This window comes from Artemia franciscana, chromosome 17 (assembly GCF_032884065.1).
Source record: "Artemia franciscana chromosome 17, ASM3288406v1, whole genome shotgun sequence".
Classification (NCBI taxonomy): domain Eukaryota; kingdom Metazoa; phylum Arthropoda; class Branchiopoda; order Anostraca; family Artemiidae; genus Artemia; species Artemia franciscana.
Genome location: NC_088879.1, coordinates 43,619,922 through 43,636,952, shown reverse-complemented (window position 1 = coordinate 43,636,952; position 17,031 = coordinate 43,619,922). Strand labels below are relative to the sequence as shown.

At 35.1% G+C, this 17,031-nt stretch overlaps 1 protein-coding gene across 2 annotated transcripts in view; it reads left to right on the top strand.

Annotated features, from left to right (window-relative positions):
* The first annotated feature begins 249 nt into the window (after positions 1-249).
* The window catches only part of LOC136038276 (laminin subunit alpha lam-3-like), a 395,732-nt gene continuing 378,950 nt past the window's right edge, over positions 250-17,031 (top strand). For both annotated transcript variants that reach the window (XM_065721399.1, XM_065721398.1), the window contains exons 1-2: positions 250-416; positions 7,818-7,974. In XM_065721399.1, the coding sequence (XP_065577471.1) occupies positions 7,860-7,974 (115 nt within the window). In that variant the 5' untranslated portion in view covers positions 250-416; positions 7,818-7,859. The remainder of the gene's footprint in view (positions 417-7,817; positions 7,975-17,031) is intronic.

Below are 17,031 nucleotides of genomic sequence, written 5' to 3'. Positions count from 1 at the left end.
GACAAGAGTATCAGATAACACGTTTTGAATCTGCACCTTCGAACTAGTCCCAGTCCTTAAGAACCACTTCTTTTTATGACTTTAGCGGAATATCTCAAGTTGAAATTACTTTCAAAGCCAGAAAGCAAGCTGTAAATGTGCGTCCTAAGTATATTAACAACTACCTGAAGAGGTAATTAGTTTAATCAGTGCCCAAGGAAAATACTCTTCACAGGTATAGAGTCCCTTGGTGTATAAATTCCATGAATCAGTTTTAGTTGAGGATTAGAGCGTGTAGTGGATTGTCAAAGGGGCGCGGATTGGGGAGTTTCCAAAGAATGTTCTATTCTAGTTTATGAGTGTAGCTTGTGATTCTGAATTGTGGTTTGTGGATTATAAATATCAGTGAATGGGAAATTAGGGACGATAAAGACAAGGTTTGTTACTAGTTTATTGCAAAATAATTAGAAACGAATGCATACACCAAGAGATCGGAAAGCAGAGTATATTCAGTAGTGTCAATGGGAGGGGATGGTTTCCCCCCCTAGATTTTATGATGAATCTTGCGGTAAAATTCTAGTTGAGTGACTTCTTGCTATCTTAGAAAGGGGTTAGGTTAGGAAGATGAAACTTTCAGGAATGGGTCTACAGGCTAAAGTATATCCTGGGAAGATATTTCCCTGAAATCTGCCTACATGACAGGTCTAAACCTATTGAAATTTTGACAAAACAACCTTTTACCTTAATTTTCAGTTACCAGTTGCTTTTCCTCTGTCTTTAGTTCTGAAAATGCAATTCCTGTTATTTAAGTAGAATTCTGAGCCATATCAATGTTTTTTTCTTCAAAATTTAGGAAATGTATTTGCATATCTTTAAAACCTTATAAATTGGGATTGAGCAAAGTTGTGAAGCTGAAAACACTTTTATTGTACTTCATTCAAGCAGAAGATCTATTTTGCAAGATTTCATTTTTATAGCATGCATATTTTTAAAGGTTATCAAAGGTCAGGGCTCTCTAGAGGGAGAAGGAGTGGAGGTAGGTATTTCAAAATACTTCCCAAGACATACTTTAGCCTGTAGACCCATCCCTGAAAGTTTCATTTTCCTAACCTAACCCCTTTCTGAGATAGCAAGAAGTCAATCAACAAGAATTTTACCAATCTTGCAATTAACTACATATTGAGATAGGTAAAACATAAATACATCTAGAATCCTAATTTAATCTTGTATTCAAATATTACGTTCGTTTGCATCGCAAATAAGCATTATCCCCACCCCCTAATGGCCAAATATGTATCCTGAATTGTGTGTATGCGCTGAGTTATATGTACATTACTTTTTTTTGTATAAATTGATTAATGGTGTATGAAAACAGTAGAAAATTAAGGGCATTAAGGCCGTGTCTAGGATTTTGTTAGAGGGGGGGGGGCTTACAAAAAACTAATTTATGAGACCACACTGGCTAATCATGACAAAAAACAAAATTGCAAAGAAATGAAGAACAAGGACAATTAACAGCCAGTGAAAAAAAAATGAAAATTATGCAAATATTTCGGTTGAGACCTCCGCTTGACCGTGCTCAGTGCAGAATAAACTGATAAAAATATATAAAAAACAAACCTTAAAACAAAACACAAAACTAACTATGATTTAGTTTTAACGGTGAGTTACCCTTTTACCGTTACTGAGAAAGGGTCGTCAAATTTTAGTTTTGTGTTTTGTTTTTTATATATTTTTTTCAGTTTATTCTGCACTGAGGACGGTCAAGCGGAGGTTTCGACCGAAATATATGTATAGTTTTCAATTTTTTCACTGGCTGTTAATTGTCCTCGTTCTTCTTTTCTTTGCGATTTTGTGTTTTGTCTTGCTAAAAAAGAATAAAAAATTGTTTATATGCACGTTTGTTACGTTTTTACGAGCCGGAAAAACATTTCAGGAGGGGTGTTAAACCCTCTAGCCCTCCTGCTATACACAGCCTTTCAGTACATATACAATTCATTCTATTTGATTATTAGTGGGGTATTGATGAAGTTCATTTGCAGGGGGGGGGGTAAAGCTCATTTCTGACACAGATGACTATAGAAATGGATTTAAGATCAAATTCTGATTCTAAAGGTATGCCTTTTTCTTAGCTGTCTCAGTATTCCGTTAATCAGAAAATTTACCCGAGAAGATCTAGGGATTACGAAAGAAAGAATCCACCAACCTGGAAAACGGGGCAATCTAATTATATTTTATTTCCCAAAAGCAAGCTTTCTAAAAGGGATTGATTTTTAGGGAGATTGGGCTCAATTTATTAAAACTTTAAAATGTGTAAAACACAGAAACTACGAGGAAGTTTTAAGTTTTAGTTGTGGCGAGCCAGGTCTAAATCCTTTAAATTAAAATTGGTCGCCCTGACGGTGGCGTCAATTCGCGAAAACTTAAAAGTGGGTCAAAATGCTGTTTTGTCTCGGGGTGGGGGCATATTTGTCGTTAATACCAAATGAAAATGCTAAATATTGTATTTTTCATTTGGCAATGAAAATAACCTTCAGAGACATTTTTCTTTAAAACTAGGAGATAGGGTTAAAATTTTGGGGAGAATCCCTCCTGTTATCCTTACTCGGTGACGCAATAAATATAGAATACAGACCTCGCCCCGCTGCCCGCGGGGCTCAAGGACTAATACGCTTCGCTCTATAGGTAATGTTAAATGTAAGCAAGCCCAATTTACTCATTTTTAGTCTCGTTGGAGGGGGATTTTAGAAACCTAAAAATTGAATACGCTTCTATAATAATGACAAAGAAACATTATGCGATCATCAGAATCTTGCTATATGCAGTAATACGCATTTTAGAGCACTTGGAACGAAACTATACATTTACCAATCTTACAATATAAATCAAATAAGAAATAGAACGCCAAATAAGAAGGGTTACGGCATTTAAATATAGGCCTTTTCCTTTTGATTTATTTCTTTTTCCACATTCCTTTTCCTTTTGATCCATTTGGTATATATTTCAGTATTGGATTAGTCCAGTTAATCTAGTGGGCTTCCAATTAGTCCAATTTGCACTTGAATGTAAGAAGAAAAACTGGATGGCCCAAATGACGCATAATGAAACTGCTAATGATCTTTGGGGGTATATTGGGTAGTGGCTGAAGCTCCAAGAAGGATGAAATGGGAAGGGAGTGTTCGCCAGCAGCAGTGTTACTTGGGAGCAGGGTATTCTTCCAGTAATATTTGGTACTTACATGTTATCTTGATCCCCCTCAAGTTCTTGATCTGAGTAAAACTAGTTTCTCTGTCTGCATTCAGAGATAATTACCTTAGCCTAACTGAGATAAACTACAATGTAGGTGGATTTTGATTCAATGTTTAATATAAAGAGTTGGTTAGGTTAGATATTTAAGATAAGATTTTTTCTTCATTAAAGACACATACAATATAACATGCTACTATTCCCTTAAAGGCTCTTTGGCCTGTAAAGAAGGGGGAGGCAAATAAGCTACTTTCTCAGAGACGAAAAACAAAAAAAAATTAAATGATCACTTAGGCTACTCACAAACAGAAGAGCAAAAAGCAAAAGAAAATTAAATAAAATTAAAATAGAAACTATAGAAAACAAAACTAAATAGAATAAATAGACCAATTAATTCAATAGATTCAATAGACCCCCCCCCCCCCAAAAAAAAAAAAATATAAGAAACAAAAATAAAATAACTTCTAAGAAGCCAAAGAACTTGAACAATTTTATTTAAACAAATTGAATAAGTGGCACCCTCGAGCTGATTAGGGCAACCTACTCCAAACAATATGAATCACCATAATAGGATCACAATCTGACCTTATACGGTATGAGTGTTTTAACGCCATCGGGGTTTTCCGCCACTGTGTGTTTTCCGCCACCCAGGAAATCTTGCATCATCAAGAGGATTAGTTTAGTCAGAATAGACAGGTTAGGTTAGTTTATTTCTATGTCTATGCCTGTTCTTATGGTTATATCTGTTCTGACCTACCTGAATTAAAAGGTGGCGGAAAACCGCGTTGGCGTTAAAACACTTCTACCCCTTATAAATGGAACTTTAGTATGATTTTTTGTATTGCGAAGATCATAATTATTTCTTATCAAAGGTAAAAGATAGTGGAATACATAGGGGACAGGGGAGGTCACGATGAAGCTGAGAAAAAAGCAAAACATGCACATGAAAGAATATATAGTGACTCAAGATCAAATAATCGGATAACTCTTGAACGGTTAGTTTCCTGAATGAGGTTTCTAGCTATATTGTAAACCTTCTAGCGACATTGCATGATATCCATACTATTGGACAGTAAGAAACGTAAGATTGGATCAAGCAGTGAAAAATATAATGCGTTCTGGGCGGCCAGAACGCATGATATTTTCAGTTAAAAATTTTTTTTTAGGCAATCAACCTTTGTTGAGAAATTAGAACCGAGCAACATAATAACCCCATTGGGGAGGGGGATGCATTCATATTTTTTGTTTGGGAGGGGGTCTATTGTTTTGGAGTTTTTTCAGTTTTAAAAAATCGCATAAAAAGGTGTTTACATACATTTTTGTTACATTTTTACTAGACAAACACACACTTTTCCTGAGGAAGGCGTTAGGGTTTGAACAACGCTAACCCCGCCCCTCCTTGGATACGGCTTTATTTAATGACGAAGACCACGCTGCCTTTCCATAATACTACTACAGAAGAGGGAATAATGAGGCTTTTTTCCCAAGACAGTGAACCAACAAAACCTATTTGAATATTTCGGCCCTATATCTAAGGGCCGTCTTCAGCAAAGAAAATAAAAAAAATAAAACACTTACAATGAAAGTTTCCGGTTAAAAATCCGTTCTTTTTATAAAATAGCCTTGGCATCATTACTTCTTAACGAATTAAATGAAAAAACTAGTTTTTTTAACTGAAAGTAAGGAGCGACATTAAAACTTAAAACGAACAGAAATTACTCGGTATATGAAATGGGTCGTTCCCTCCTAAACGCCCCGCTCTTTACGCTAAAATTTTTTATTGTTTTAAAAAGTAGAGTTGTGAGAAAGGGTCAAACTTTAGCGTAAAGAGCGGAGCGTTTAGGAAGGAACAACCCATTTCATATACGGAGTAATTTCTGTTCGTTTTAAGTTTTAATGTCGCTCCTTACTTTCAGTTAAAAAACTAGTTTTTTTTTTATTTAATTTCTGAATGTTTTTGAATTAGTGCATGTTTGATTTTGGCTCTCCGAACATAAATTATTGAAATGAAATTTGTATATTAATTTTTTTTTTTTGGCTAAATGGCTTTCTCTTAGTTTTGATCAGACGATTTTGATAAATAAGGGGTGAGGAAGGAGGCCTAGCTGCCCTCCAATTTTTCGGTTACTTAAAAACGCTACTAGAACTTTTAATTTTTAATGAACGTTTTTATCAGTAAAAAAATATGCGTAACTTAAGAATTAACTTACGTAACAAACTTTTATGTTCTTATATTTTTATTATGTGTACGAGGGGGTTTGTACCCTCGTTAATACCTCGCTCTTTACACTAAATCGTAAGTTTTGTCCCAATTCTTTAAGAATGATCCCTGAATCAAAAAGGCCGTAGAATAAATAGTTGAAATTACTAAAAATACTTTAGCATAAAGAGCGAGGTATTTATCTCCTCCCAAATACCTCGCTCTTTATGCTAAAGTATTTTTAGAACCCCTCATATGCGTAATAATCTCTGTTCGTTTTAAATTTCATTGCTATTCCTTACTTTCAATTGAAAAAAGTTTTCATGTTTATTTTTTCATTGTTTTATTATAGTAATGCTAGAAAATCCTGCGCCCTTTTCATTGAATTTTTCTTCCCCCATGACATATTCCTCCAAGAAAAGATCCTCCCACATAGCCCCTCCCATCAATCCCACCCCCCAAACCAAAAGAATCCCCCTGAAAATGTCTGTACACTTCCCAATAACCATTACTATATGTAAACACTGGTCAAAGTTTGTAACTTATAGCCCCTCCCCCAGGGACTGTGGGTGAGTAAGTCATTCCCAAAGACATAGTTATTATGGTTTTCGACTATGCGGAACAAAATGGCTATCTCAAAATTTTAATCCGTTGACTTTTGGAAAAAAATGTGCGTGGGAGGGGGCCTAGTGCCCTCCAATTTTTTTGATCACTTAAAAAAGGCACTAGAACTTTTCATTTTCGTAAGAATGAGCCCTCTTGTGACACTCTAGGACCACTTGGTCGATACGATGACCCCTGAAAAAAAACACGCACCCGTGATTTGTCTTCTGGCAAAAAATACGAAATTCCACATTTTTTTAGATAGGAGCTTGAAATTTTTGCAATAGGGTTCTCTGATACGCCGAATGCGATGGTGTGATTTTTGTTAAGATACTATGACTTTTAGGGGACATTTCCCCCTTTTTTCCAAAATAAGGCAAATTTTCTCAGGCTCGTAACTTTAATTGGCAAAAATAACAAAGACTGAATTAATTGAAACTTATATATTTAGAATCAGCGTAAAAATTCGATTCTTTTGATGTATCTTTTAGCATCAAAATTCCGCTTTTTAGAGTTTCCTTTACTATTGAGCCGGGTCGCTCCTTACTACAGTTCGTTACCACGAACTGTTTGAAAGTTCAGCCAAGACTGTGTGATAAAAGCTAACATTTTACAAGCTAAAAAGGTTCATTCATTGAACTAACTGTATTTATTAAAAATTGGAATAATTTCTTATTGCGATATCTGCCTTCTCTGCAGCTAATCTTGTAGTTCTTTTGGGATTGGGCTTGTTTTTATTCGTTTCTATTTTTGTTTTATCTTGAATTAGATTATTTTCTATAATTAATTTTGTGTACATAGGGTTGAGTGTGTATTCACCCAAGTCTCTATCTAGGGTTGTATTATTATTTAAGTTTCGTTTGATTTCGATTGCCTCGCGGACTGTTTGTTTGATTCCTAGGTCATTGCTAATTAGAATTGTTTCGCCAAATAGTTGTGGAAATTATTACATTGGTCGAACCCACCAAAATTTAGGAACAAGATTACAGCAACACAAAGACAGTATTGAAAAAGCATCTCCGTATCGCAATCCATAAGTGCTCCATAAAGCACTCCATACCTATCGATTCAGCTTTAAGCAATCATATTTTTGAAAATCCAAACCATTATGTTCTATTTGACGAAACAGTGAAAAGACAGTGAACAGTGAACAGTGAAAAGAATGAACCTTTTTAGCTTGTAAAATGTTAGCTTTTATCACAAAGTCTTGGCTGAACTTTCCGTTAAGAAGTAATGATGCCAACGCTATCTAAAAAAAAGAATGAATTTTTAACCGAAAACTTTTATTGTTTATTATTTTCTTTGCTGAAGACGGCCCTTAGATATAGGGCCAAGATATTCAAATAGGTTTTGTTGGTTCACTGTCTTGGGAAAAAAATCCTCATTTTTCTCTCTTCTGTAGTTGTGATACGGCTTTGTCTCAAAGCTTTGGTTTTGATGAATTGTTTTCCATTTTTCAGCCAGTGGTACCAATAATGAAAATGTAGGGAGAGGCAATTATTTTTTTTTTACTGAATCTGACAAATTTGTGTGTTTCAGAATGTAAGGGGGGAGGAGCAATTAAGGTTTCTTCAAAGAAAAATACAAACAGAGGGAATTTTGAATCTTTTTCTTTTGGCTCATTTTCAACAACTATGTTGTGCCACCTGTGACGCGAATTACGCCATGTTTGTTGCAAGAAGTGTAGCGCGGCAGAAATGTGCTGCCCACGAGAGTCCGATATGTACGCTACTTACCTGAAGATAGGCCACCCTTCGACTTTTGATAACTATTTCATATTGTTTTTTAGGTTTCACAAACGAACAACGAATGACAAAGTTTAGTGACTGTTATGAAGCTCCACAGAATATCTATATTGTTCCTTGGATTATTACTCATCCTGTCATGTGCCGAATGCCAGAAGAAAACGCGCAGGAAGAAATTCAGGAAAAATAAGTCTATATTAGGTAAGGTAAAAAGCAGTACACAGTTCCTCCTAATTCGGTTCGGTGCCACTGTACGGATAAATTCCTATTGGTCACCCATCGTATGACCATCTCAGACAAATTTTATTTCCACTTCGCGATATCTGAGATAAATTTCTTGTATACACCTTCAAAAAGAATCTGCTTAGCGAAAAGTAAGTTTTTTAGTCTTTATTTGTCGTAAATTACAGATTGAACTTTAAATTAGTAAGAACTTTTACCAACCATACGCATAACTCCAATTTTTTCAGAATAGGCTTAAAGTTTGAAATTATGCCAACCCGTACGTAGAAACAAATTAGGGCTGTACCTTCAACAAATCTTAAGATATTTCCTTTTATTTAAATGATTTCTCCTACTTTTCAATACACCTATTTTTATGCTTGATTGTATTTCCCCCTCCTCCCATAAGTTAATATCTGTACATTCTTTCTAGTACATTCTTAAATACAACTTTAAATGCCACTTATTGCCACTTTAAGAATTTCTGTACACCTGGGGACCGTGCTGTGGCGGAAAGATGCCAATTGTGGCAGAACTGTACCAAGAATAGTGGAAACTGTGCCAGGTCGGGCAGAACTGTGTGGAAAAGATAACGTTCTTAGATATACACCAGGTCATGGAAAGCGATCCTTCCCTCGATTTCACATTATACTTATGCTGTAGAAGTGTAAATTGATGCTAATTGAGGTCTCTTGGTGCTATGTCCTCATATTTTTGGAAAATTAATGATACGTAACAGAAAACTGTTATTTCCAGCCTCCATTTTCTTTTCAAATTTCAAAAAATCGTGCTTATGATTTGTCAATCATAAGGAATAAGCTTGAAAGTTGCTCAACTCACAAATTACCCACGGGGTGCATTCTTAGTAGCCTACCTTTGTTATGCGTAGTTTTGATTTTACCCAAAAACGTAATTGCGATATTTCTCCAGTACGGGGTTGTCGAATGCGTTTCTTATTCTTTTTTTTCCTTTATTAGTGTTTACATAGCTTGTTTTGCGCAGTAGACAGTGTGTCGGACTCATTCCAAAGGTCTCACATTAGGCTCTTGCAGAAGTCGAATTCGTACTACTAGGCTAATAATACTACTAAGAACTCAACACAGCACCAGGCCACCTGAGGCAAACACACCTACGCACACTCCTCCTCCATCCCGATCTATTAAACGTCTCCCTTCTACACCCTCCCAGGAAGTTCCCATCTCCTTTAAATCTCTCTTTATGATATCTTCCCACCCCAATCGCAGACGACCTGCTCTCTGTTTAGCCCTAGACGGTTGGCGGAAGAGGACAATCTTTGGCAATCTGTCATCTTTCATCTGCAGAACGTGCCCTAGCCATCTCTACCTTTCTCTCATTATAGCCCAAGAAAGTGGGATTGAATCACACTTTTTGTACAGTCTACTGTTTGAAATGCGGTCGGTCAGCCGGGCACCCAAAATAATCCGTTGGTAATTTCTATGGAAAACGCCTTACAAATCTTCATCCGCTTCACCCGTCCACGCTTCAAAGCCATATTTGACCACTGTCATCACTGTAACTTCCAATATCCTAATTTTGGTTTGCAGACTTATCTTTCTATTCTTCGAAACTTTTTCTAACTGTGAAAAAACATTCTGAGCCTTGGCTATTCTACTCTTAACATTTTTACTGCTCCGATCGTCTTTACTAATAATAGCCTACTACCAAGGTAAGTGAAGCTGTTGACCTGATCAGTCTTTTCGTTATCCAAGTCACCTTTTCATCTTCACTTATTTCTAGCCTTAGCAACTTGGTCTTATGAATATTAATTCGTAAAACAATTCTAGAATCCTCAACTCGCAAAACTTTTTCTTACGAGTGACATTACAAATACTCGGAATAGTTAGAGTAAAATTTGGGTAAGGATGAGTTCAAGGCTGTGATCAGAGAAACTATTTGTAGCTAATTGCAACCCTTCTTTCCTGACCAAAAATACCCCCCTCCATTCCCAACGAATATCCTAGACACGGCCTTGGGTGAGTGTCTGCGCTAAGTGTTGAGAAAGAACTATGCTACAATTTAATTTGATTGACGGTAACATGGAACAATTTGCCTGTACAAACAGGCAAAAAAAATCCTTAAGAAAAATATCATTCTATTTTATCCTGTGAAGCTCGCCCCCCTGGTGCTTTTAATTTGATCCACGACTCGGTAAATATTTAATTTAATCCACTAGCTTGGCGGTGTCGTAGTTCAGACATAAGGAGTTCGACATCACATCATCAAATCCGTATCTAGGGATTTCCTTTCACTAGGCACATAATTCAGCATTTCATATTCGATATAAGTCTGCTCGGCTATGACTATTAATTTATACAATTTGGTTTTATGGCAGTGTCATAGTTTTTGAGTTGTCCGACCTTTATGTTAATCTATGCAAAGTTTCAATATTTATTCATGAAAGATGAGGCTTTTTTAATTTTTGTCACGTTGATGTAATATCAAACGTGCCAGCTATATTATTACTATGGTGCTACAGCAGGGCGGTTGCCCAAATAAAAACTTCAACTCAACAATTTTGTTATGTGACAACCCTGCAAGTCTTCTGTTCTTGTTTAGTTAAATCTTTTTTTCGTCTAATATCGGATTTCAGGTTTGTTTTTATTTATTTAGATTTATTTTGTGTTCAAGGGCGTGTACAAGTTTTGTTCGGGGAAGGAGGAGTAAAAAAAGTACTAAACGAAAGAACAATTTGTCTATATGTATTTTGTTACTTTTTACGAGTCGAAAAAAATTTGGGGAGGGGTTGAAACTTCGTTGCCAACTCCCTGGGTACGGCTTTGGTAGCTTCTGTGTTATATGTGTGCCAATAACATCTAAATCATAACGGCGTAGAGAAAGTCCATTTGTTCAAGAAGGGTCGATAATGATTCTTAGAAACTTGAAGAGAGGCGAAACAGAAATCTAGGATCAGTGGCGTCAATCACGGGAAGGACGTGGGAGCCACCCCATACTCCTCCTCTGAATTTTTTTTTGTATTTTCATGAAAATGCTTTTATTGGTGTTTCTTTTTGAAAAAGAACGACAAATTTACCCCCCCCTGCTATATTTTCAAAACACATTTTACGCCCTCTCTAAATTTTGTAATTTGACACTGTCTTAGACGGAACCTCTCAATTAAACAAACACACAGTAGATTTATCAACAACTTACGGATTTGTTAGCAGTGTTTAACGGTATTTCCGTCATTACAAATTTTTTACAAATATATAAAAAAATAAGAATGCTTCACTTTCTTTTACAAATAGGATAATTCTTGTTCATTTTAAGTTTAATGTTACTTCTTTGTTTTCACCTGAATAATCTGTTTTTTTTCTGCTCGTTTTTAAAATCATGCTTTTTTGGAGACTTTAAATGATAACAAAAGTTTTTTGTTAACCTCTGTACCTAACTTAGAGAGGTACGTAACTTAGTACATAACTTACATAACTTAGAGTTATGTACATAACTGTACACAATAATACCACATTAAGAGAGTTATATATATATATATATATATATATATATATATATATATATATATATATATATATATATATATATATATTTATATATATATATATATATATATATATATATATATATATATATATATATATATACATTTATATATATATATATATATATATATATATATATATATATATATATATATATATATTTATATATATATATATATATATATATATATATATATATATATATATATATATATATATATATATATATATATATATATTTATATATATATATATATATATATATATATATATATATAAATGTATATATATATATATATATATATATATATATATATATATATATATATATATATATATATATATATATATATATATATATATATATATATATATATATATATATATATATATATATATATATATATATATATATATATATATATATATATATATATGTATGTATGTATGTATGTATATAAAATTAAAAGCGGTGGTATACGCTTTCTCTGAAGTGTGTACCATCACAAAAACGAGTAACCTAAATGTAATTAAATAAAACAAACTTTTTAGCAGAAAGTAAGGAGCAACATTAAAAATTAAAACGAAAAATTATTAGTTTGTATATGAGGGGGTTCGCCCCCTTGTCAATACCTCGCTCTTGATGCTAAAGTTCGAATTTTGTTCCAATTCCTTAAGAATGACCACTGAATCACAAAGGCCGTTTAATTAGAATACATAGCTCTTTTGAAAGTATTAAAACAAAATTTAACATAAATAGCAAGGTATTAACGAGGGAGCGAACCTCGTCATATACGCAATCATTTCTGTTCGTTAAAAGTTTTAATGTTGCTCCTTACTTTCAATTGAAATTTTTTTTTTATTTCTGGTTGTTTTTTAAATTATACTGGGAAATCTGGTGGCCCCTTCATGGAAAATTCGCTTTTTCTGTGGGACATTCCTCCATGGAAATATCCTCCAACATAGCCCCTACCCCCCACCAACAGAAAAAAAGTCTCCCTGAAGACGTCTGTATACTTCGCAATAACCAATACTATGTGTACACAATGGGTGAAGTTCACTACTTTCAGCCCTTCCCCCAAGGACTTGGGGGAATAACTTTATCCTCAAAGACATCGCTATTAAATTTTTCGACTATCCTGAAAAAAATGGCCATCTCAAAATTTTGATCATTCGACTGTGGGGAAAAAATGAGCTTGGAAAGGGGTCTAGTTGCCTTCTAATTTTTCGGTAACTTTAAAAGGGCACTAGAACTTTTCTGTTTGAATGAGCCCTCTCGTGATATTCTAAGACCACTGGGTCGATCACCCCTGGAAAAAAGACAAATAAACACGCATCCGTGATCTTTCTTCTGGCAAAAAATAGAAGATTCCACATTTTTGCATATAGGAGTTAGAAACCTCTACTGTACGGTTCTCTGATATCCTGAATCTGATTGTGCGATTTTCATTGATATTCTATGACTTTTAAGGGGTGTTTCCTCCTGTTTTCGAAAATAAGGCAAATTTTTTCAGGCTTGTAAGTTTTAATGGGTACGATTAAGCTTGATGAATTTATAAATTTGAAATCAGTATAAAAATCATATTCTTTTGATGAATCTATTAGTATTAAAATTTCGTTTTTTACAGTTTCCGTTACTATTGAGCCGGGTCACTCATTACTTACAGTTCGTTATCATGGACTGTTGGAAAAAAAACCCATTCGTTTCAATTTCTACTAGTCTAACTTGGGACTAAAAGCAAATTTACCCTCCTATTTCCCCACTTGTTTATTATTAAGCATATTTTTCAGGAATGTTTTTGGCATGAACTGCACAAGGGGGAGGGGACTTCGGTTCTGACCCCTATAAATCTTAAACATCCTTGATCACTGGTCCCTTCTTATTGAATTTAAGAAATTTTTCGGGTGTCCCCGAAGATTATTGCAGGGTCGTATGTAGGATTTTCTTGGCGGAGTACAAAAGGATATATTTTTTTTTGGGGGGGGTGGATCTTTTTGGGAGTACAAAAGGATTTTTTCAAGGGGGCTACAAAGGGGTTTCTTTGGGGGAGGGGTTACAAAAATTAAAAAAAAATGTAAAAATTAAAAATTTGCTTATTTCATTTTTGTTTTGTTTTTATGTTTCGCATAAACATCTTTTGGGTACAACAAAAGTTGTACCCTCTTTGGTACAACTTTTTAGCTAAATTTGACGGTTTCGACATCTTTATACATATCGCCAAAGTGGCGGCAAAATATTATTTTATGAGAACTGCATACTTATAGGAACACTGCCGCTATTTAGATGTCCATTTTCAATCCACCCATTCCTTAAATGTGAGAACCAAAATGATATGCATCCTGACCAACCCCTTGATAAAACCCCTTTTTGCTCTCGCGGCAAAGACAAAGTAACCCAATATGTTGATAGAATTTGAAACAATGACGCTTGGCAACCATAGAGAATGATTGATAGCAATGATTAAGTAAAAAAAAAACAGAACCATTTCACTTGTTAACACATTATTAAACGCCGATGAAATAATGATTAAAGGATTAAAAACTCAAAATTAGTAATGGATTCTTGGTTACGCAGTGGTTTGTTTGAGGGGGGTTGTCAAGCTCTTTAAAATAACCAATTCAGCATAGTATAGGAAAACCAACTTTTGGGGATTTCATTTGATTTGACCGAAACAAATTCTATAAACAGAATCGAGTGGAGAAAGGTTCTTCGTCCGTCTGGCACATATAGAAGGGGGTTATCTTTAGATATGTGTCATCATCTCAGAATCATCCATACACATATTATATCAGTAAGGGCGCATCCAAGAATCTTTGTGGATGGGGGGCTTCGCAAAAAACTTAAAAACATGCATCATAAATTTATTCAAATGTATTTTTGTTACGGGCGAGGCCATATCCAAGGGGGAGGGTGTTAGGGGTGTGAACCCTCCCCCCCAGTATGTTTGTCTTACTCGTAAATCGTAAAACATGAATTATAAACCAATTTTTGATGCATTTTTTGAAGTTTTTTGCATAGACACTCTCGAAGAAATCCTTTTGTAACCCTCTCCACTGACAAAAAAAAAATCCTGCATGGGTCCCCGATTACGCGTTTACGATTCAGACAAAAATTACGGTGGGGGTTCAAAACTTCTAACCATACCCTGGACATGGCCTTTTCTGTAGAATTCAGCTCTTTTGCAACCCTCTTCCCCTTTAATGACATTTTCGGGCCATCTTAAAGTGAAAACTCCCGTTCGAGTGCGCAACATCTTGAAATCTTCAAACACTGCGATGGTATTAGACTTATATTTGCTGCAATTGACGAAATAAAACATGTTTGCCACAGGTACTGCAACGAGACGAGGGTCCCCCTTTCTGAGTTTCTTACAATTTTCTCCGTAATTTCATATGCTTTAAAGTTAATTTGTGTGTTTTGCCCTCCTCTCGTCGTGAAATTAACTCCTCTGTGAGGGCGCTGGCCTCTGGTATATTCAATTTTCTTTGTTTCTATTCTTTTACTGAGGAATTGAGAAACTTCGTAAACTACTTGCTCGAATTGTGATTTTTCACCCCCCGCTAATATTTCTCAAGAGTTTATTTTGAGAGGGACATATGTTGTTGACGTCCTACGTCAGTTCCGGCTCCCTGGGGAATTGTTATGTCACTGGTGATTACCTTTCCATGTGTCATCCGGTATTCCAAAGAGTAATTAATGTGGAGTTCATATATTGAAAAGACCGCTTATTTTAATGACAATGTAAATATGTGGGAGGTTGTAAGAAAATTAATAAGATCTTTTCCCTTTAAATTCAAATAGGTTATGAAAAAACAAGGCCGTATTCAGGGGGTCTAGGAGGTATAAACCTTTCTCTGACGCATAAAAATTTAACAAAATGAATATAAATAAATCTTTAATGCGTGTCTAAAAGTTTTTTTTTATATGCCTCCCTCAAAAAAAAATCTGTAGTACCCCCTCCCCGCTGAAAAAAATCCTGGATATGACCCTGTGAAAGAAATTTTGAAACAAAAAATTACCAGTTTTCAAATTTTAAAGGGGGGTGTAACGTTTCTAAATCTTCTATATTGGTAAAACCCCAACATTTGGGAGAATGGGTTGTTGGAACACAAATCTTTGATTGACAAAGTCATAGTTTGTACCAAAGGCCCGAAAATTTTGATTCCGCCTTGGCCCAGCACTTGCACGATAACCCTTACCATTTCATTTTATTTGAAAACCCTTCCATTATTGCCTCTGTTAAAGGTCTTGCAAGAAAACTGTCAAAAAAAAAATTTCAAGGAAAGTAAAGACCTATCTTAAACTTAAGACAAACTTAACTTAAACTTTAACTTTAACTTAACTTAACTTTAACTTTAAACTTAAGACATATTCCTATAATAATTCAAACTCAATGTTTCGTATGAAACCAAGAAAGGAAAGGATATAATAAATGAAAAATATCAAATAGATGAGAAAACGAGGATTTTGTCAGCCAGTAGCAAAATATGAAGACGAAAATCAAGCAAATATTTCGATAAGGACCTCCACCAAGTCGTCCTCAGTGCTCAAAAGTTAGATTTTTTTTCCTTGAGCACTGAGAACGACTTGGCGGAGGTCGCTTGTCGAAATATTTGCTTGATTTTCGTCTTCATATTTTGCTGCTGGTTGACAAAATCTTCGTTTTTTCCGTAGCAACCATTGCATTTGCAGCTGCAGCAGTGCAGTACTAAAGTGCAGTGCAGTGTAGTGCCGTACAGTGCAGTCTAGTGCAGTGCAGTATTAAAAGTCACCCTGACATTTTCAAGTTGATACCCTTACCTGTTCCTAAGATACTACTGGATAACTTGGATGTAAATAGTGTCTTTTAGAATAACTCAACATATCCCTCAAACCCCAAAATTTCACCTTAATGCCCTTAGTCTTTTTGAATACACCCAGGATCAAACTCTTTTCTCAATGATAAATCCTGTATGTTAAAAATAGAAAACTTGGATAGTGTACAAGCCTTGTCTCTGGGGCTGTGGGGGCATAGAATACCTGAAGGCATAGCTATTAGACCTTGTAAAAATTTCGAATACAATGGAATTTTAAGATTTCTATCAGCGTGAAGAGTAGCATCTGAATGGACAAGAGCAAGAGGGCTAGTTGCCCTAAGATCTTTTTTAATTTCCCTCAAACCATGATTTTAAAGTTCCAACTTAATACCCGTAGCCGTTCCTTAGACCATTGGTTCTCAAACTGTGGTATGCTTACCCTTTCGGGGTAGGTAAATATTTTAGGGGTTAGGCAGCCGGCCAACAAAAAATGAAATAAATAAAACAACCCCTTGACTCTAGAACTGGTAATTTTATTTATATTTTTGCTATAGTTTACTTAGTACCGGTAACTGAGAAGGGAAACAATACAATGTTTTGTGGGTAAATAGGGGGGCAGTGCGTAAATAATTTTGAGAACCACTGCCTTAGACATTACTATTGTAGCCTTTTAACAGCCCTCCTGTATATAGTACGTTTTGATCGTGTTTGACACCCCGCA